This window comes from Leuresthes tenuis, unplaced genomic scaffold (genome assembly GCF_036924035.1).
Source record: "Leuresthes tenuis unplaced genomic scaffold, fLeuTen1.0.hap1 SCAF_15, whole genome shotgun sequence".
In the NCBI taxonomy this organism is placed as follows: Eukaryota; Metazoa; Chordata; class Actinopteri; order Atheriniformes; family Atherinopsidae; genus Leuresthes; species Leuresthes tenuis.
Genome location: NW_027325369.1, coordinates 17,935,122 through 17,956,206, shown reverse-complemented (window position 1 = coordinate 17,956,206; position 21,085 = coordinate 17,935,122). Strand labels below are relative to the sequence as shown.

Genomic DNA, 21,085 nt, shown 5'->3' with positions numbered 1-21,085 from the left:
AAGCTGTAACATTGAGGCAGTTTGTGGGTGGTTTGAGTGCTACACATTTTGACTCATGCTTAGTCAGTCTCTTAAGCAACAGTGATCAGGATTTCTCGCAGCAAAAGTCAAACCAAACAACATCTCGACACCTCTGTTTATACTAAAGCACCTACGCAAAGATAGAGTAACAGATACTCCGTGTTCCTCTCACAGAATAAATCACACAGCTATGACCCGTCAATATCAAGAGTTTAATTCCTTATAAGGCCAATTTCCACTTTGAACATAGACTATGTAACTGCTGTTAACAGTTGAAGATGAGCACAATGTCTTGGTAAAGAGCAGGTCAGAAACTGGCTTATTTCAGCCTCTCTATCTGCATTATTTATCACATCACTATAAAACTCAAAGTCTTGACATCTGAGCGGAAATGTATAAGAATAAGTTTGAAAAAGTGTTTCATTTTGACAAATCATTTCAGAATTAATTAGGAAAAGAAGGAAAATAAGAGTTAAGATTGGTAAACTTTCCTTTGGCACTCAGTGACTAAAGAGCTTCCTACGATGATGGCAATTTGTAAAGCAGAGACCTGAGGCACGGAAAAAAACCAGAGACAGGGTGATTCAGTGAAAGTGAATGGCTCTGACTCCTACCCATCAATGAAGGGGAGGGGGGGGCGACTGGGGAAAAAGAGCAGGGAAAAGGACGGGAAGAGGGGGAAATGACTGGCGACTGTGTGGGAAGAGAGGGAAGAGAGATAGAGAGGAGGGGCTTAAAAAGTATGAACTTGTGTATGATTTAGCTGCAGGAAGCATTAAGAAGGGAAAAGACTGCAAACGAGACGTGGTGATCCCACTCTTTCAGGCGTCAGTAAGGACGAGCTGCTTTGGAACTTCTTTCCTCACCGGCTCACACGTCTTCTGCTGCGCTCCCTCACTCCTGAAACTTATCTCGTTAATAACGATCCGCACCTTCAGCCCGTGCTGTTTTTCTCTCTCTCCCTACTGTGCGTAATTTTGCGCCTGGGATCGAAAAGACGGCGACACCACAACAACACGAGGACTCGGACTCAGCTCACAGATATCAGTAACCTCTGGAAAATGAAAGTCGTCTTGGATTTCTGCGTGATTTTCCTCACGTTGCACACTCCCGGCGTGCTGACCTTGTCCACACGTAAGTTGCACACAGATGTCCACCGATGCGCAAAGTCATGGTCTTGCTGGGGAGGCGGTTGGGTGTTTGGTTATGGGCTGTCTTTATGGTCCTCGGAGATCTGTTCAGTTCAAGTGTCAGCAGAGGATCTGAGTGTAAACAGCACCTTGTGACACTGTCCTGCTCTGGTATGTTTGATTTTAAAGGTGGATTTGTTGCAGAAGTGCAATTTTTAACCGTTTTAAACATCCTTTTAGTCAATATACATCCGAATATTGGCTCTATTTAAGTGATAGGGCTAAACAAACGCTATGCACGGCAGTATGTGTATAGCACTACAAGTACTGATGAGAATATTTTAGAAACGATATAATGATAAAATGTGAGGGTTTCAGTTGGCTGAAAGTTGACATAAAATAATGTAAACCCTATCTGTGAGCAAGAAAGGAAAAACGTGTTTCCAATGCAAGATAACAGTGATTCCACAGATTCTGCCCTAAGTTTCCTTATGTCACAAGGGCTCACTTGCTCACTGGATCCACTCCGGTTGATTTAAGAAAAAGTACAAATGGCACTTTGTCTCCCTGACAGCTCCTATTATTGATGTGCTCCTGCTGCAGTTGTAGTGGTCGTTTCCCTGCTGAGAGAGCTCCTATCCCAGGAGGCCGGATTTCAACAAGTCAGGCCATGATTCGTTTAACACATGGAGAGCATGGGGGCTTTACGAACCGCATCAAAACAGTGACATCATTTGCTCGGGTTTTGGAGAATGTTAACCGCCAGCTTAATGCACAATAACCTAAATAAATCAGAGTTATGTCCGTTTCACCCACTAAGTGGCTGGATTAGTTTTTATGGTGAGCTCACTTGCGAGCAGCAGCTTCTCGGAGAGGATCTGCTGTTACTCATCCTTTTTGAAAGGTGCTAATAAAAGAAAGTGTCGTTTTAGGGGCTTAAAGACAGGAAAATAGGCCTTGATCACAAGCTTCCCTTCTGCTTACTGCAGAGCCTAACTGGTCATTACTGTTTTATTCACTGTTATAATGGACAGTGCTTCCCCTGCACACAGTGTGCTGCGGTTTACACATGCCACTGAAGCAAAAGTTTAGATGTGGAATTTTCCTCCGAACTAGTTAGTTTTTATTGCAGCTCATAACCTTTTGGAGTTTGTGTTGGGTTCTCCTAACAGGTAATGAGATAAATATGTTGGCTCTGATCATTTAAAGCCATGATTTTGATTCCAGAATACATAAAATAAAAGCCCACTAAAGTATTATTTTAGCCTGAAATGAACTGTTTGCCAAGCACACTTCCCATTTCTCCTGCCCGTGCTTGCCCTTATCCGACTAGACGTTAAGAACGATTATCTCTTCTCGTCCCAGATAAGCGCATCAGTTAAACACCCGTACTGAGAATGTGTGAAAGAAAGAAAAAAAGAAAAAAAATCCTTTGCTGTTTCCGCAACCTTTTTGCAGACTGCGTTGCATGGCTCATTGTCGTTAAATGTTGCATGACTTCTTCCACCTGGCTCATCTGCACTGGCCCCTCGAAAAGCTCCACTTGTATACGTGTTAGGAAAGTATAGGCTTTCGTTCACCTCTTGCATGGATGACTGATGAATAAAATCTTTCTGTAGTGAAAAGGGGGTGTGTAAAATCCACACAAGGCCGCCACAGACTTTGTAATCGTCCACTGGAGACCTCTTCTGCAGTCTGTAGCCGTGAAATAAAAGTTAAAACATTTCCCACTTTTCAGCTTGAACTCCATCTTCCACTGTTCCGGGGTTAAACTCATCCCCTGCCCTGATGAGTGCTGTGCTTCAAGCAGCCTTAGCCTCTCCAAACAAATAATATTTTACAAGCCATTTCCTCTACTGAGAGAGTCGAGCAGAGACAATAAACAGCAGTAATTGTGTCTCACTGCAGTGTTTGAGCTGTGAAAGAAGGGGTGTTAGAGGGCTTCACACCCCGCTCCGGGGCACGGCCCCGTCCTCAGCGCCGGGAACACATAAACACTGATTGTTATTCAGCTGGAGCAGCGTATTGTTGGCTAATCACAGCAGCCTTTAGTCCACTGTATCCAGTGACAAAGACAAACAGCCTCTGTGCATTGGTTTGTTTGTGTTCGTGTGTGCGCATGAATGTGTGGAAGTGTTGTGTCAAGGCTCCAGAGGAGGTTATCATATTAACACTGGGAGGGAGTTACAGCTGAATTAATGTCTTCAAAGGCGGCAGCTCCATAAAAGACCACACAGTGTCTGTCAGCGTAAGGTGGCTGGCAGCTGAATAGATGTGGCCCCCGGGCGCAGATTTGTAGTGGTCTGACAAAGTGTTGACGCTCTCACTCAACAGCTGTTCAGTCATTTCCACATAGAGTGGACACTTTTTTTCCTTCTCTTTTTAATCCTGCAGTCTTTTGAAAATAAACTCTTTTCTTCCCATCTTCCCTCTTTTCTCCTCGATCCTCTTCTTTTTTCTGTCCTTTTTTCAGTCCACCTGTGAGATCAAAAGCCACTCTTCTTTTTTTTGCATTTAGGCGTCAAACGTGATAAAACGATGAACAGTGGGAGCAGTTAAGCTGTTACTTTTCTTGATCTTCCCAAGACTTAAAAAAACTAAAAAGACAATCAAACTGAAAAAAAAGATTGTTAGATAGAAGAGAGACAGGCTTGCAATGAACATATAATAAATATGGCATGTCTTAAAAAGCTTTTTCCAAGCTTCATCACAAATAATCAGCCTCTGGTCCTCCCAGGGCATCTAATCAGAATCATGAGGCTTGAGTTTGGGACCAGTTTGGCACATCTATGCGTACCTATTTATTATTTTTTTTTCCTGTTTCCTTTTCACTCAGTGAACCCATTTACATGACACCAGAAAAAAACTAAATTGTTGTCTTAGTCCCCCAGAAACCACATTTCATTTAAACATGTTAGTTTTTACCAAAATCATACAAAATCGAGCCTCTCAAAGCCTCTCTTTTTTTGCAAAACCAGCGAAGTGTAAGAGTATATAAATACAGCCGAGTTCTCAAGGATGTTAATTAGATAGTCATGCAGAGCTGTAACCGACTCAGCCGTGTGCTGAGTGTTAATTTTCAGTTTCACCCTTCTCTTCTGGTTTGTAATGTTCAGGAGTCTTGAGAAAAAAAAGGATTATCTAACATTAAGTGATTTTAACTGTTAGGGTTGCTCTATCATCTGAGATTTCAGAGCAAGTTGCTTTGATATGTTCACTTTGCACCTAATGTTCTTGAGTAATATCAACATATCTTGTTTTTTTTATCTTGAAATCTCGCTGTAAAAACATTCAGATTAATCAAAACATGCATTTGGTTTTGACAAAGCCTCTGAAAGGAGCATTCCAGTTAGCACGTTAGTGAAATCAAAGAAGACTAAATAAAGCCATCTTTTTTTCTTTTTTTTTCCCACATATGTGAGAAATAAGCTGACCTGAACTGAAACTGCTGGTGTTGTAATGCGGCTTTAGTGAGATTATCTGTTAGTGTGACTGTTGGTGTTTAGGCTAGAGAGAGATGTTATTGTGGGAGCAGAAAGGAGGACCGGGACTTGTGGTTCAAAGTTTTGTGAAACAGAAGGTCCAAATGCTGACATAAGTCAGGCTCTGGTGGACAACAAGATGCTTTTCATTTTAGTCTTGAGCCTCTCATCAACACAGAGCAGACAGAGAAAGGCTTGAGTGGTGTGGATTAGATGTTAATGGTGGCTAGGGGCAGCCTAAACCCTTCAGCTTTCAGTGTAGAGAGGAGAACAGATACATGGCCAGACTCACTGCAATCAGGTGATGTCTAAACTTCCTCACAGTGTAAAAGCTCTAAGTTAAGTTTGAAGGAAGTCTGCATACTGTGGGAAAGCCTAAAGTCTGCAATGAGACAATGTCATGCATGACAAACCGACCAAGACTTCCCAGCAGAGGCTCCACTGCATCCAACACAGTGGCGGATCGGACCGTGCATGAGACCACTTTTGGACTTTTGTAGAACCTTTTGAGGGTCTTTGTTAGTGTGATTGATGGTTACTGTGGATAAAAGCTCACCCAGTATCGTCCATTCCTTTATCCACTTACGATGCACATAGAATACTGTGGGAGCTTGAGTGACTGTTAAGTTTCCGATGAATTTAAGGATTAGGATCCAGTTGGACAATGAGTTCCTTACAAACAAGGAAGGCTAAGTAGGAAAAAAAAAATCAAAAACATGACGAGCCTCTTAATCTAGTTTGGAGCTGTCAAAATGTGCAGGAACAAAGACTGGAAATTAATTTTTGAAACACCTTTGAGGAGTGTCTTAAACTGATGAAAAAACACCAGAGTTGGACATTGTTACATCAACATTATGGCCAGAAACAACATGTATCTTACCAACAAGATTAAGACTGTCATCCTTACTTAGCTCCACAAAAGTCAAGAAACACTGAAGTGAGGCTTGAGCCAAGGATACAGATGTCTGAAATCTGCAGAAACAGATTTAAAAAAGAACCAGCTCGAGTTAGGTAAACATACAACAGTCATACTTACTATCTGGAGTTGATGACTAAATTGAAATGGTACATAGAGAAGGTTAGTGACTAGCAGTTCAGAGTTTTGTTGTTCTGAAACTGTTATTGGAAGTTCCAGCAGATAATGCGATGTTTGTTATTTCGTCCTCTGCCAAACATTATTTCATCTGGAGTGCTCCTTGATAGCAGGCTGGATTGTTTTTGGTGATTAGCTCAAACTTTAGACCAGTTACCCTCAGAGAATATACTGATGTCATCAACTGTCTTCCATTCTCCAGATGTAGCAATTATCTACCCCCAGGACCCTGTGCTTCGCATGGGGTCCAACCTGACCGCAAGCTGCTGGGTCCACCCCGATCTTGGCATCCATGCCAGTTCGCTGTTCTGGACGCTGAACGGTCAACAAGTGCCAAGCTCCCTCTACAGAGTACTAAGCCCGACCAACCTCAGTGTAACACTGGCTGGACTTAATGCCTCGAGGCAAACATCTGGTGACAACCTCGTCTGTCACAACCACAAGGGACACATATTGGCTGGCTCCTGTCTTTATGTTGGGAGTAAGTTAACATCTAAAATGTCTAACCTTAAAACTATTTAATGTCTATTTTTCTAATGTATCTGTATCTGCCTTTATGTTTCACAGTGAGAAGATTTTGAAGTACAGTAAATGCTTCTTACATTAAGGGTCGAACAGCGCATTTCACCAAAGAGATACTATAATCGGAATGAAAAGGAAATGGGAATAAAGGGGAACAACAAGGAAGTAGTGGGCAGATTTTTAAGTGTCCCTGCACAGTTGTAGCTGTATTTCATGTTTAGTATTGCTGCCTTCAGACCCAGTGAGAGGCCTCAATAAGTGTGTCACTGTGAGACTCTTTAACCGCCTGTGTGGTCCATTACTCGCACTATCGCTCACATGCAAGGGGCTTGACATTTTACACAAACACATTTGTAGTTCTACATTTATGAGGAAATGCATTTACATCTGCATATTTCAGCCTTTCATTAAACTTGTTAACGTGATGCCTTATGTAGTTTAAATAGCAATAGGTGGACATTTTAGAAAGACGCTTCCGTTGCCGCTTCTGGGAAGGAGCTAATTTAGCTTATCTCAGCATTGAGAATGAGATACCTCCAAGACTTAGTGTTGTCTTTACTTTAGATTGTCATGCAACCGGAGGAGATAGTTCAGGTCAAGACGTAGTTCAGTATAGCGTCACAATTTGCCATTCGTTCACTTTGTTGTGTATCCTGATTAAAGAGATGTTTATTTAGTAGCACAAAGCAAGACTATAAGTTTAAAATAAGTTTAGCCCATCTGGCTGAGATGAGAATGATATCATTATTTTTGTAGCTAAAAAGTAAAAAACACTAAACTTTACGCTGTACTAAACCCACAATATAATGGATATACACTGGAAATTCCTGTCAGCATGCCTGTCCGTTGTGATACCAATTATTATTGATTTGGTCACCTAAATTTTAAGATAAGTGCTATGCTGTTGTAAATTTGAATGGAATTGGAATACCTTTAACTTTCAAACTTATATGTTTTAAGAAATAATTTTGATAATGATGATAAACTTTCAAAAGGTGTTCTTAAGGTCTCTTTGTAATTAATATTGTTTTCAGACAGATATAAATACATATGCACACACACACATTTTTCTGCTGTTTTTTTCTTGTTCACTTGCTTCTTTTCGTGCTTATCCCACACAAGACATCTACGAGACAAATGTGTGACTAAGAGAGGTGATGAGATGAAAAATGACGTTTTAAGAGACACAAAAATGTAATCTTAAAGGCGTGTGAGCATGTATTTTTACAGACACGCACACAGAGACATAGAGAGGCAGTCAGGATCTTAATCTCTGTGTGACATTGGTGTTGAGGACCCTGTGTTCTGAGAGACGAAGAATGTTGGCAGGAATCCCAAGTCTGACCAAATCAGACAGTGTGCACACACTCACACGCACACAAGACCAATTAAGCAATTTCTGAGGAACAGCACTAGTGGGTGAATTGCACTCTGGAGGATGGAGCTGAAGTAATGACTAGATGTAACTTTGTACCCTCACTGACCTCCATTTTCCATCTTTGCTGCCTCCTCTACTCCCTCTTTCTCCACCTCATCTTCTTGCCTCCATTTTCCTCGCGCTCTGTTTTTTACCCGCCACTTTCTCCCCACCCCATTCCGTCCCAGTGCCTCCTGAGAAGCCGGTCAATCTAACCTGCTGGTCCAGGAACACCAAAGACCTGACTTGCAGCTGGGCTCCTGGAGGAAAAGGAGAGACTAATATTAGCACACAGTACAAGCTCAAGTACAAACTCAGGTATACAGTTCACATCGGTCTTTGCTTTTTCATGATCTCTTTTTTAAACAAATGATCTGTTAAACACAGACTAAATTTAGTTGATGATGTGTTTCTTGGCTTTGGAAATGATGCTGGGTTACCTCTGAATATGTTCCATACCAACTTACTGTTCCAACACACATGGCTGTCAGATTAGATGGTTTAGGAGCATGTCAATTGACAGAATTTCTGGATTGCCTTAATTACTTTGAAAACGCATAGTGACTGTAAAAAAAGTGAGTGAAACCATGACTAAACTACCAGGCTTCAAGTGGATAACACATTCACCTAGGTGAGCCCACAACATGTCTCAATATATGTGAGGAGGTACAATTATCTAATGTCCCAGAGACAAACATAAGTTAAAATGGAAACAAGGCAAAGTGCTTTTTTTTTAAGGTATTCTCAGCAAAGATAAGATTGCTGACGGCCGATGGGCGAAAAAATTCTAGCATTTAGTAAGACAAATCTCACAAAAATTAGAAAAACAGTGAGATCTGGGAACAATACACTGAAAACAAAATTTATTCCAGATAGAGCTTAAGCTCTGTTCTTATTTTTAGATAATGAAATCCGCTATTTCAAAACATCAAAATGAAAACAACTTGACATTTTGTATTCCAGCTTGCCAACAGGGAGATTTGATAATGTGTTCAGACATGGACTTAATAAAAACATTAATGCCTGAAAAATTCATAATCAATAACACATTAAACAATAAGTTGGACTTTATAACCATTTTTCAAGGATATCAAATGATTTCTAGAGTTGTTTTTAGTAATTTTTGCTCTCCTCCCAGATGGTACGGTACAGAAAAAGAGTGCGAGGATTACACTCATACTCAGCCGTACTCCTGCAGCATCACCCAGGACCTTCACCTCTTCACACCATATGAGATCTGGGTGGAGGCCACCAACCAGCTGGGCAGGGCTACCTCCGATGTCATCACCCTTGACATCCTAGACGTGGGTGAGTGTGAAAAGACACTTTGACCCTCTTGTTGTTCTTAGAGCTTAGATCTTTGTGACAATGTAGCCTCAAGCCTTAATCTTGGACAGTGGATAGCCCACTTTAAGGCTTGTGAGCCTTCAAAAGAAGACAATGTCTACCTGCAAGCCCTCATCACAAGTTGCATAAGTCTTGCAAAAGCTCAACCACTGGAGTTTTTTGGTTACTTTCCCTTCTTTCTTTTTTTTTCCTTATTCTAATTCTCATAAGAGTTCTTTTATTTTCAATTGATGGGTTTCTTCCTTACAAACACTACTGTCATGTAAATGTGCTTATTGCATGTTTTTGAAAAGAAGAGTCTGCGTTGGGTGTAGGCAAATTTAGATACATACATTTATGTTCTCAAACGTTTCATTAAAAGTTTGAAACTTTTAATGGTATGGTAGTGCCCATTTTTCACTGACATTGCTATGTTTTATTGAAACTTTGTGAAGCTAAACTTGCCTGAGCCATGACTGCCACTTGGTTTAGGTATATAATCCTAAAAGTGACATTTGCTATGCCAAAACTATTCAAATGTTTATCATTTTTTTCATTAAGTCTTAAAAATATGTTAGAAACATTGACTCTTATGATTATTACCTTTATATGACATATGATAAGTAAATTCAGCCATTAATGCCATAGGATTTCCGCTTTGAATCATTGGAGAACCACCTATAGTTTAAATTGGAAGAACCAATCTCGACCACTTACAGGATGGGGCTGTAGCTACAGCTATTTTACATGCGTTGTTAGAAAACGATGAAACAAGAAGCTAATGCAAGCTAGTAAGAGAACTTAGGCAGGATCTAGTGACTACGCATTGTGGCTGAGTGAGCTGGCTCTAGCTGCAAAGCAATCAGGACATGGAAGGTGTATCCACTAGCCGCTACTAGCTCGGCTTGGCCAGATTAACATTTTTCTGGAGTCATACTCAAGCCGTTTTAAAGTCAGGAGAAGTTTCTTTGGTTGCAACCTTGGAATGTGCAATTTTTTTTCTTAACAGATGAGTTTTTAAGAAATGAGTGACTGCTCGAGTTGGGCTTTCATCCAATAAATCTCAGTGCATTTACAGTAATGATTCCACTGTTCGTTTTGTCAATGGAACTAGCATAATACTTTATTAAGATTAAGATTGTAAGTAGGCCTAAACAGTTTGACAGAGTAAAAAAATATGCCTCCCAGCAGCCTAATTTGTGTTGATCAATTAACATGTTGTATCTCGTTTGCTAAATTCATACAAAAACAATGGTGTAGTCTGCGGTTTGACACCTTTATCGGCCAGTTTTTTATTTGCCAGCAGCAGTTTGCGCACAGCTACGCTAAGTGTTTGTCTGTTTGTAGTGTTTTTTCTTGAATAAAGTAGTTGTTTCAGGGCTTTAGGCTTTTATTATTTTGACTTTTAATACGAGCGTTTACCTGTCAACATAAACGTGAGAGTTAGAGAATTTGATAATGAACTTTGAGCAATTTTTCTAGAAGTTTGTTGGAAAGTGAATTGTTTTTTTTTTTTTCTTATCTCCTTCGCATGACCTCACCAGCAATAGCCTGAATTCCTGATAAAAGACGGGTCGGATCTATGCTTTTCATGTTGTAGACACCGTTTGAAATGCAAGGCCTCTATTGTCCAGTGTTAGTGCGACTTTTCCCAGTATAGCCTCAGTGTCCTGCTCTTCGCTGACAGGAGTGCAGATCCTCTGCTGCTGTAGCTCCTCTGGTTTCAGGTGTGACTCATTGAGCTTTTAAAGGTGCTCCTCTGCACTGGTTGAACAAGTGGTTGTAATTGATTATCTAGCTATTCCTTTGGAACTGAGTCTAGCTATTCCTCTCTAATCTTTGCCTTTAAAAGTTATTTTTCTGCATGCTTTTCTTTCTTCAGACCATTTTATTGGGTTGTGTGTGAAAATCCCAGAGGACCAATCTCTAAAATATTCACTTCAGCTTCTCTGGTATTGTCAAGAACACCACATTCACAGTCACACAAACTAAACCTTTCTCCACATCTTGACTATGTCAGCATGCCCAGATGTTGGTATTTTTTTAAACGACAATGCTTTGGTGGACAATGGCAGGGAAACGTACCCGTGATTGCCCCAAAATGACCCTCATACAGGCATAGAGTTGTGCAATATGCATAGACTATAACAGTTGAGTTGGTGTAAATAAAAATGTGGCCAGTAAAAACAGTATGTGACACTTTATAGGTTCTTACAGGCTTAACAAGTGGGAAGACTGTAAGCTAAGAGTGTGATTCCTTGCTGTCATGTCGTGACCCTTCCTATTTATCTTGTGGCCAAGTTAGTTACCATATTCCAAATGGCTCAAAGCTTTCATATCACATATCGCATGCACACGACACTGATAGAATCTGAGTGGTATTCCCTTTTAAAGCTTTGTTATGTGCTGCGTTGCCTAGTTTAGTGCCGTTTAAGCAATCCTCTCACTCTGCTAGATGCATGTGAACACACTCGTGTATGTGAGCATGGCCACACTTGGACATGCATGGGTTTGTTTTGCCTTTTGGGTTTATTTCAATGTAAAGTACCCTGAGAATACTTTTGTTGTGAAGTGATGCCATATGAGTAACTTTAAACTGAACTGAAAACCGCTGTCTCTTTTGACAGACTAATTTTCACTTTATTCATGCTCACTGGACACACAGACACATACACACAAACTGTAGGAATGTTCCAGGCTGATCCTCAAACCTAATCCTGTCTCCAAGGTGGCTACAGACCCTGAGGCCTGTGGAGTTTGGGCTTTGAGGCTTTGAGAGTTGGACTTGAAATAATACAACCTGATTAGCTTGGAATTCTTCACCTGGTTTAGTCTTAGCATGCTCCAAATCGTGCTGGGAAAAAGTCCTGAAAGAATATTAGATTTCAGAGGTGGACATGCCACTGGCGAGGAAACAAGCGTCCATCAAACTACAATACCTTTCTTCTTGCTAATGTATGCAAGCACACACCTGTTTACACACACCCGAAGGGCAGGGCAGGGCCTTGCATAGAAACAGAGGGGCAGAAAAAGAGTGTTTTCTGAATTTACATGTTGCTGTGTGTGGTTTTGCCTCAGTCTAGCTGACCTAGCCTTCCCCTTTACTCAAGCTTTTTCCACAACAGCCACACCTGTGTTGAGCTGCCGTGAGTCACTCACGTCTACAGTCATGTCCAATCAGTTATGAAGGCGAGGTGGAAACACCAACAGTTTTTCTGCATTCTTCAGTCCTAGGGAGATGCAAGAACCAGGGGGACTAGAGGAAACTTGCACTGCTGTCTGACTCTGACATGATGACGTGTTGAGGAGTGACACGACTTACATTAAGAATGATTCACCTGTAATATGTTACGTCTCATTGACTTTTATAAATACACGGCATGAGCACATACTTTGCTCTTCTTCTGCTCACTGTCTGTGCATGCCTGCTAGAAACACAAGACTGGGGGCATTCATATTGAATGCAGCGGGGCAGCACATTCCGTAACTGTGTGCCCTCTTCAGGCTATAAACACTAATTTTTTGTGCAATTCTTTGTGCATATTTTCGATCTTCCAGAACAGGAGATTTGATTGAGTTAAGTAGAAACTGTAGAAACCTCTTACAAAACTCCATACTATCAATACTTGTATTACTGTTATTGGAGGATCAGATGACTCAATTCTTCAAGGAAAGGCACATAAACACGAGGACCTGTAAAAAAAAGAGTGATTTTAAATTTAAATTTCACGTTAATTTATACAGGTGCTTCAATTCAACAGCATAAGATGTGACATACATATGACATTTCACATATGAATACTCACATAGATATTTGATGCATGGAATCCATGTCTTTTTGCAGACTTTATTTCACCTACTAGTGCAAAATCATTGGATTAATTCACTGAATTATCCCACGATCAACAAAACTTCCCATACTTTTTCTGCTGTAGTAAAAGAGCACAGGACTCCGTCTTCCTCCTGTGCTGTGAAGTATTTACAAACAAGATTTATAGCACTACGATGCATTTTGAATTTTGCTTTTATGTACATTATGGTGGAAAAGTTTATATTTTGCCAAGAAAACAGGAAACGTTTGCAATGATTCACTGAAGTGTGCAAACATAAATGGAAATACAGTGTAAATTAAATAGAGTTTGTACAGTTATGATCACCTTTATTCCTCAACACAGCCTGAGCCCTCTTAGACAAGCTTTCTTGTCATTTCTTTAAGCATTTTTTTTTTAGGAATAGTTCTAAAAAAAAGGAATAGTCCAATAGTTCTCTTGAAAGACATCCCAAAGCTCTTCTTTGGATATCGGTTGCCTTTTATTCCATTCCCCAACAACATGATCCCACACAGCTTCAATAATGTTGAGGTCGGGGCTCTGGGGAGGACTCGTCCCTCCATAAGACCTGTTGCCACTGATTTTCAGTCCATTTCTTATCACATTTGGCATACCTCAGCCTTTTCTCCCTGTTTGCCTTCCTTAAGAATGGCTTCTTGACAGTCACCCTTCCATGGAGACCGTTTCTGATGAGGCTTCGGCAAACAGTGCGATGGATCAACTGAAAGCCCAGAGGCATCTCTCAGATCCTGTGTCATGTCTTTTTCTGTTTTTTTTTTTCTGAGGACATCTCTTTCAGATTCTGTTGATCTGCTGTAGACAGATTTTGTTTTCTGCTACACTTGTCCAGTTTCCTCATTTAATTTCTATCAAACCGTCTATCTGTGTCTATCACTTTTTTTTCTCCGTAGATGCAGTTTAAGAAATGGGAGTTATGTGTTTGCGCTAAGCTGAGAGCAACAAAGTGCCTGAAGGGACTATTTAAAACTGGCTCCTTGCCAAGTTGTCTGTTATCTGTCTTCAATTGAGTTATGTGGCTTTTTTAGGGATTGTTAGGAGTATTAATTGACTTAATCAAAAGAAAAAAGAAAAAAATATTTGACCACTGGAGGCCATAAATAAAAGTAATTACAGAGTCAGAACAAAAGGGGGCTAATATCCCAATTTAACAGAGACTTTGCAAGAAAGCAAGAAACAAACAAAAGAAACACTGATATCCTCTTAGATTAATCCGGTATATTTCAGTGAAAAACATTAATTTACAAAAACAGAAACTTGAATACTCTTTATATTACAAAGTCAGAAGTTGTGGAAGTAATCCCAAATGTTTTGCGAGAGAGATAACCTTTAAATCTATTTCCTTTTAAATCTTTTTGCTCTAGAAACCACATCACCACATGTAAAGAAATCTCACATGCACACATTAGTGTGGAGCGGCAACAGTTTGCTACATATTTGCATCGTCTCTAAGCTATGAAAACATTGTGGCTTGGGGTAGATTTGCATCACTTTTTCTTGTTGCTCATTTCAAGTTTGGTTTGCTGAAGTTGGATAAAGGCTCTAACTTTATTCTGCGCTTTCAAAAACAACAAAAAAGAAGATGACATGAATATGTTTTCTAAAACACATGAAAGCCATGCCACCATTGGGTTCATTCTTTTAGACTCCTGGCGACCAGAGACAAAACCTCTTAAACTCTCGTGTGAGCCCCCGCTTTATCCCTCCACTGAATCTTTCCCATCTTCATCCTTCCCCTGGGCTCTCAGCGTTTGTTTACTTGTAAAAGATGACATTCTAAAAAAGGGAACTTTAGTTGATATTGAAATCATCTCCGCCGCTCAAAACAAAAGGAGAGTTAAGTTGAAATAATGGTCTGTCACTGCGTGTTTGTTTGTCAAAGAGATAATTGTTGTCAGATGAAAAAACCTCCACCATCTTACACAAGTCAACCCTTCAGAAAGTAGAAGGCACCCAGAGACCGCAAACCTCCCCCAGTGCTGAACAATCCTTCAGTGTGTCGTGTTAAACATAGACATCACTGCTGCACCTTTAAATTGGAGTTGAGAGAGTTTTTGACCTCGCAAACATTCATAAATTAGTATGTGGAAAAGCCTTTTTGTAAACTGTAAACTGTTTATCCTTAGATTATATCCATAAGTATTTAGAGGAAGTGTTAATATTTCAGTGTCTTTCAGGTCATTGCTCTGATTTTGTTGCCCAGCACTTTATCAAGCTGGACATCTTCAGTGTCTGCTGCACCAGACAGGGGACAAATGAAGCTTGAGAACATTACATAAAGACACATTTAAATTGCATTATGAGGCAGCTGGATTCAATCCATCTTGTCAGGCTTCGAAGTACACATTTGCGGTCAAGAGAAAATCCTTTTTGGACATATGTGTAGCCAGTGTGGGTTTTCGGTGGGACAGCAGTTTGACTCCGAGAGAGGGTAGCATACACGCTCACAGCAACAGCTACATCCGAACTGGAGAGCATTTCCAGAACACCATAGGTCCACTTTATAGATCTGCTTGGTGGAAGTTAGCCCACGATAGACAGTGAGAGATGGTTCATCCAGTCACTTGAAAAGATTTTTTTTATTAGTAACCGAATAAAATCAAAAAATAAATAAATCACTGTGTTCATATCATAAAGGTTTTTCTCTCTCTGCTCTCTGGTTGCAATAAATGTTATCATCTTGGTCTACAGATGGTTTTGGGAATTAATATTTAGTATTTCATATGCTGGTAATTCATGGTTAAAATACACCACTTAAATCAAAGATCTGAAATTAGATTAATTTGTCTATATGTTTATTAATTTCCATGAAAGTGGGGAAAAAATCAAGGATCCAGGTGATTTATGCGGTGAAACCTCTGAACGAATGTTGAAGGATCATCTGCTTTTCTCAGTAGTGGTTTAACTGTTTACTGTGTAGAGTGATAGAAAGATGTCCACAGTGTTGTCTCAACCTAAACTGGCTTTTAGAAGTTTCTCAACTAAAATGACAAGATTTATTAAGTATTTTTTTATTTCTCACCATGTAAGACTGAAAAAAATAACAATTTTTTTTTATATTTCAGAAGCTGCAACCAGTTGATTTTGAGCACTATTTTCATCGTTTCAGGTCTTGAAGGAATGTTGTTACTTAATTATCTGCTCTGTTCGCTCTTCCCACAGTCACCACAGACCCTCCGTCAGGTGTGACTGTCAGTCGTGTCGGCCAATTGGAGGACCAGCTTAGTGTTCGCTGGGAGGCCCCGCCCGCGCTCAAAGACTTCCTGTTTCAGGCCAAGTATCAGATCCGCTACAGGCTGGAGGACAGCCAAGACTGGAAGGTAAAGAATGCTAAATTCTAAAGGAATCCGCTCTCTTTGTCTCTTACATGCAAACATAAACATAACTGCAGCACTGAACCAGCTGTTTCCCACCTGTCAAAACTTTTCTATCATGAATCTGGTCAGGTTTTGATCGGGACAAAAGCATAGGCCAAATTCACTCTGTCCAAGCCTTTTATGAATGAAAAACGCAGTGTGAAGCTGTCAGTCATTCAGATGGTGCTTCAGAGGAATTGTTTTCCTCTGGGTAGGAGGGAAGCCTCTCCCGTAATTAAAAGGGAATTGCTCTGCTGAAATATAAGCAAGTCTTTACTCGCAAAGTGGAAAAAGAAAAGAAGGGGCGTGGAGAGGTGCGGCGGACGGATGATGCCATTCGAAGGAGGAGAGAGGAGGCTGAAATCCAAGTGGCTTTAAGAGTTGATGGTGGAAACAAAGCACCTCTCAACTGGCCCTAATCATGAGGTCATGCTGAGGAATGGAGGGATACATCTCAGCTGTTAATGTCTTCAATATGGCTGTAAAGACGCTCAGCTGTAACTTCTGCCTATTTGGCTTCCCTTACATCACATCATTAGCCCTCTGATGCCTGTAATTTCCCCGCTCTGTTTTCTGTTGGAGTCCTTCTTCACAAGTGTTTACAGACTGGATGCCAGGGACAAAGTGGTAATTATTAGACACGATTATTAACTGCAGCATGTGTGAGTTTCTTTCACTCGATTTCTTCATTGTTGCTCTGTTTGTATGAGTACCTGCGCACGCTCCCTTGTGTGTGTCCCTGGATATCCAGCTCTGTAATTAATAATAGAGAACAGATTTTACCCAGCAGGCACGGTTGCATTAAAATAGTTTCATAAACATGCTGATCAGGAGCCACTAAACAATGTGGCGTTCATGCATGTTTAGGTCTGTACATGGTTTGCGGTTTTGTTCTTTGCATCTTGACTCTGCCCTGTGTTTGAGTTTGTGCCCATTGGTATTTAATACTGTGGTCAGACCTCCAGCGCTCAGCTCTTCAGTGTTTGCGTCTTTTCTTTGCTTTGTAGGTGATGGATGATGTTGGGAATCAGACGTCTTGCAGACTGGCTGGACTGAGACCTGGAACAGTGTATTTTGTCCAGGTAGATTGACTCAGTGACTGTGTGTATATTCTTGCATTCAAGTGTATAAAAACGTATCGAAGAGTTAGTCGCTGGTAATTACCATTGTGTTTTCTGCAGGTTCGCTGCAACCCCGTGGGCATCTACGGCTCTCGCAAAGCTGGGATCTGGAGCGAGTGGAGCCACCCCACAGCTGCTTCCACACCCCACAGTGGTGAGCAACACTCACATACAGTCATATACGGACACCCACTCACTGTCAGAGATCCACTGATAGGGCTTTTTTTCCCCTCTGTTCAGTTTTTTGGAAGCACTTTAGCCCCTTAAGAGGCAATTTGTTGCTCAAAAATTAGGTTTGTATCACGGTGTACCGCACATCCAGCAGTTTCTTCTGTGGCTGCCTCACAAAAGCAGGAGACGGTGATGTCAGTCTCCCTGCCTGTTTTTGTTGCATTGGCATTTTTATTCACGACAGATGGATTGATCTAGTCTAATAAAAATATATTAGCGTAACAAAATCCAATAATTGTCATGCCAAACTTTACAAAATCAAACCAGACATTTTACTATATTTAGTTGGAGTAGGTTGCAATAGAAGTCATTTCTTGGCAAAAAAGAGCACTTGTGCAGTTGCCTCTATGGATTTATTAAGGTCCTTTCCCTGCATGGACTGCTGCATGAAATGTTATCATAAATTGACCACAGAAGAAACCACAGTTATGAAAGCAAAACATACAAACACACATTTAACTGCAAGGGTTTCTACAAGGGAAAGCTCAGAAAGTACTGATCAGGGCAAAGAGAAAAACAGTTCTCAGTTACATGGAGAACTGACTTCCCTCTTGCTTTCTTTTCACATATGTTTCTCTGTCCCTCTGGTCCGTGTGTGATCTTTTTTCCTGTAACTCTTTGGTGGTACAGTATAAAAAGTCACATTTATGCAATGCTTTACCGAAATTTCTCAGCTTGATTATTTCACTTTGCTCCCTCTAAGTCATAAATCTAATCATTAGACACAAAACGTGTTTAAACAATAGTATCTTCCCAGACCGAACGTGTATTTTTTTAACATCACAAAGTGAAATAGAAGATGCAAAATGTGTAACATTTATATATTTAGCTACAAATGGTTACACTGCATCTTACTGTAGGTCAAAGCATAATTAGATTTGTTTTATTGCAGCTTATTTTAATTGTGTATCTATTGTGTATATAGCTTCCACAGTATTTTTCACTTCACAGTAGCCTCTTTCATTCAAGCCGGCACTGATGCGCCTTTAATGTGCATTATATCATATGGGGAAGTAGAGGCAGAATGGGGGGCTGAAATTGATAGGCCACTGATCCGTCTCTCAGCCATCAAGGGAGGTAGTAACAGAGGAAAAACAAGCCCGCCTCTTGCATACTTACACATATCAAGCCAGCATTGCAGACCTCGCCACTGTAGCCAACAGTACTGTCAGTTGATTCCGAGACGCTGGCTTGATGTATGTATGTATGTATGTTTTTTTACAACGAATGTGTAAAAGAGGCTACTGATTCTTAATTGTAGGCCATCAATTGATGTATAGGCTTAACAATGACATAATGTTACATCATGAGCACTGGATGAGGACCCAAACTGGGGACACCAGAGACAGGTGGAAAGATAGCAAAAAATTGTCGATGAAACTTACAGTAACAGAACACAGGAAATGAAAAAGTTCCAAAAATATAAACCCAAACAAAAGGTAGAACTCAGACCGAGCTTGTACAGATTAGACGGTCACAATGATCCATCCACATTAATAGAGGAGGTAGCAATAATGAGGAACTTACAAAGAATCTAAAACTAAGGATTGTATGTTAACAGAGAAGAGTAATCACTGACAAAATGCAGGTGGGGCAACCAGCATCAGAGCCCAGGTGTGAATTGTAGACAGGAAGCTAAATTAATGATGATACACAAGGGAGAATGGATTTCAAAGCTTTTAATTTCGTCATCTTATTTTGGCATCCTCTGCAATGATTCATTGACACCCAAAGGGAGAGTTAACATCCTTAGCATTCATCAGTCATCAGCAAAAGTTTCTGGTTTGTTTTTTCAATTCTTTCAAACAAGAATTATGTTTATATCTTAGCTGAACAGGACCAGCCTTCCACATTAGTAACTAGGAAATTTTTGTTTTTGATTCCTTCACCGACAAGAAACAACTTTTGAGTCATAGCCCATCACCTTTAAGTTTCAATGAGGGCATGTCACGTCAACAGTTTTTCACGTCATTGCATATTTTGACTGCGTTGCGAAGAAACAAGCTGAAAAACACTGAAACCATAACACGTATGCCAACTTTAGCTAGTCAGGCCGTATCTGCATGTTTAATGTAAAGCATCACTCATGTAATGTTTGGTCCCTCCTCTTCTAGGATGAACTGACATGTAAATTATTTTATGGAAAAAAAAATGGTTAAACCTGATTCAACCAACTGATTTCACAAGATTTCTTAAAAATGAAGTCAAATGGTACCAGAATGCATTCTTTTCTCTGTCTTTGATATTCAAAGCCTGTCAGACTCATTCTCCTCCTCTCATTCCCTGCTTGGTTTACCTTCCTGCAGAGCGACTCATGTCGGGCTCCTGTGACTCAAAGTCCAGCGGAGACTCAAACTCCACTCTGCGCAGGGAGCTGAAGCAGTTCTTCGGCTGGGCGCGGAAACACGCCTACGGCTGCAGCAGCATGTCCATGAAGTTGTACGACCAGTGGAGGGTGCTGATGCAGAAATCCCACAAAACTCGCAACCAGGTAGGTAAGCATCGCTAATGGAGAGAAGAAGCACTCACGCGCACACATGGCAGGCATGCACACGTGTCCTGCACATATTCATACAAACAAAGTGAAAATGATTGTACGAAAACTGATAAGTAACAGATTTTGTCTTCAATTTAGGTTCTCCAAGGGGATAAATCATAGCACATGCTGACAGGAAAGCAAAGAACTGAGTGACTGCAGCTTGTGTTTTTGTTTATATGTGTGAATGAAAGATGAGCAAAAGAGACTGCGTTGGTATATCAGAATTATAAAGACAATTCGCTTCACCAATTGTGTGCCAATGCCAGCTGTGGCTGTGAGAGGACATTTGAAGAAAAAACGTGGGAAATGCTTCCTTTTTGCAAATTTTCCAGTCAGTATGAGCACTTGAGCGCGCAGGTGCGAAAGACTGAAATGATTAACTCATCACGGACATCCTGGTATCACAGTCTTGCAAGAAAGAGGCCATCTGGACAAGTCTGCTTTCAAACTGCATTGTAGCATGAATATTTTGGACACTAGTAAAGACATTTGACATGTATTTGATCTGAATTTACACAGAGTTGATCTAAACAAATGCAATCTTGCCAGACGAGTTGCTGAAGCATCTAAACGTCTTGTGTTATATTGTGGTTTCTCCTCTGGATCCAAAGCACCATCTAGTGGCTGCTCAGCACCCATGGATCCTCCAGTCGATGCTTTCACCAAGGTCTTAATGTAAAAAGAAAAAAGTGGCAAAATATGTTACAGTATTTCTAATTAATGCTTTGTTATATAGATGGATAATGTGCCAAACTGGTTCACCCAGCATTCATGTGTTTCTGAGTGACAGTATGCGACTGATGAAATTATGGTGTTTGTGTCTGGAAACGTTCTGTTGCCTTTATTTTTGTACTGAAATGTAACAGCATATTTAAAGTATAAAGTTAATTTTTATAATTGTTAAATTATGTTTAGTTAGTAAAGACTGTACAATGACTGAAGTTGTTATCAATCTCTTAATAGTGCTCTATAAAAATGGTGCCAGAAACACGGGGTTTG

General features: G+C 40.4%; 1 protein-coding gene across 2 annotated transcripts; it reads left to right on the top strand.

The window, feature by feature from the left end:
• Positions 1 to 751: 751 nt before the first annotated feature.
• On the top strand, positions 752 to 20,760 carry crlf1a (cytokine receptor-like factor 1a). Of its 2 annotated transcripts, none has more exons than XM_072365688.1 (9): positions 752 to 1,155; positions 5,929 to 6,207; positions 7,854 to 7,983; positions 8,804 to 8,973; positions 16,002 to 16,159; positions 17,203 to 17,277; positions 17,377 to 17,470; positions 19,854 to 20,038; positions 20,183 to 20,760. In XM_072365688.1, the coding sequence occupies exons 1-9, from the start codon at positions 1,083 to 1,085 to the stop codon at positions 20,204 to 20,206; spliced, it is 1,188 nt and encodes a 395-aa protein (XP_072221789.1). In that variant the 5' UTR covers positions 752 to 1,082; the 3' UTR covers positions 20,207 to 20,760. The 2 variants fall into 2 exon arrangements, with proteins under 2 accessions (XP_072221789.1, XP_072221790.1); XM_072365689.1 differs by having other exon boundaries at positions 19,854 to 20,042.
• The last annotated feature ends 325 nt before the right edge of the window (positions 20,761 to 21,085 follow it).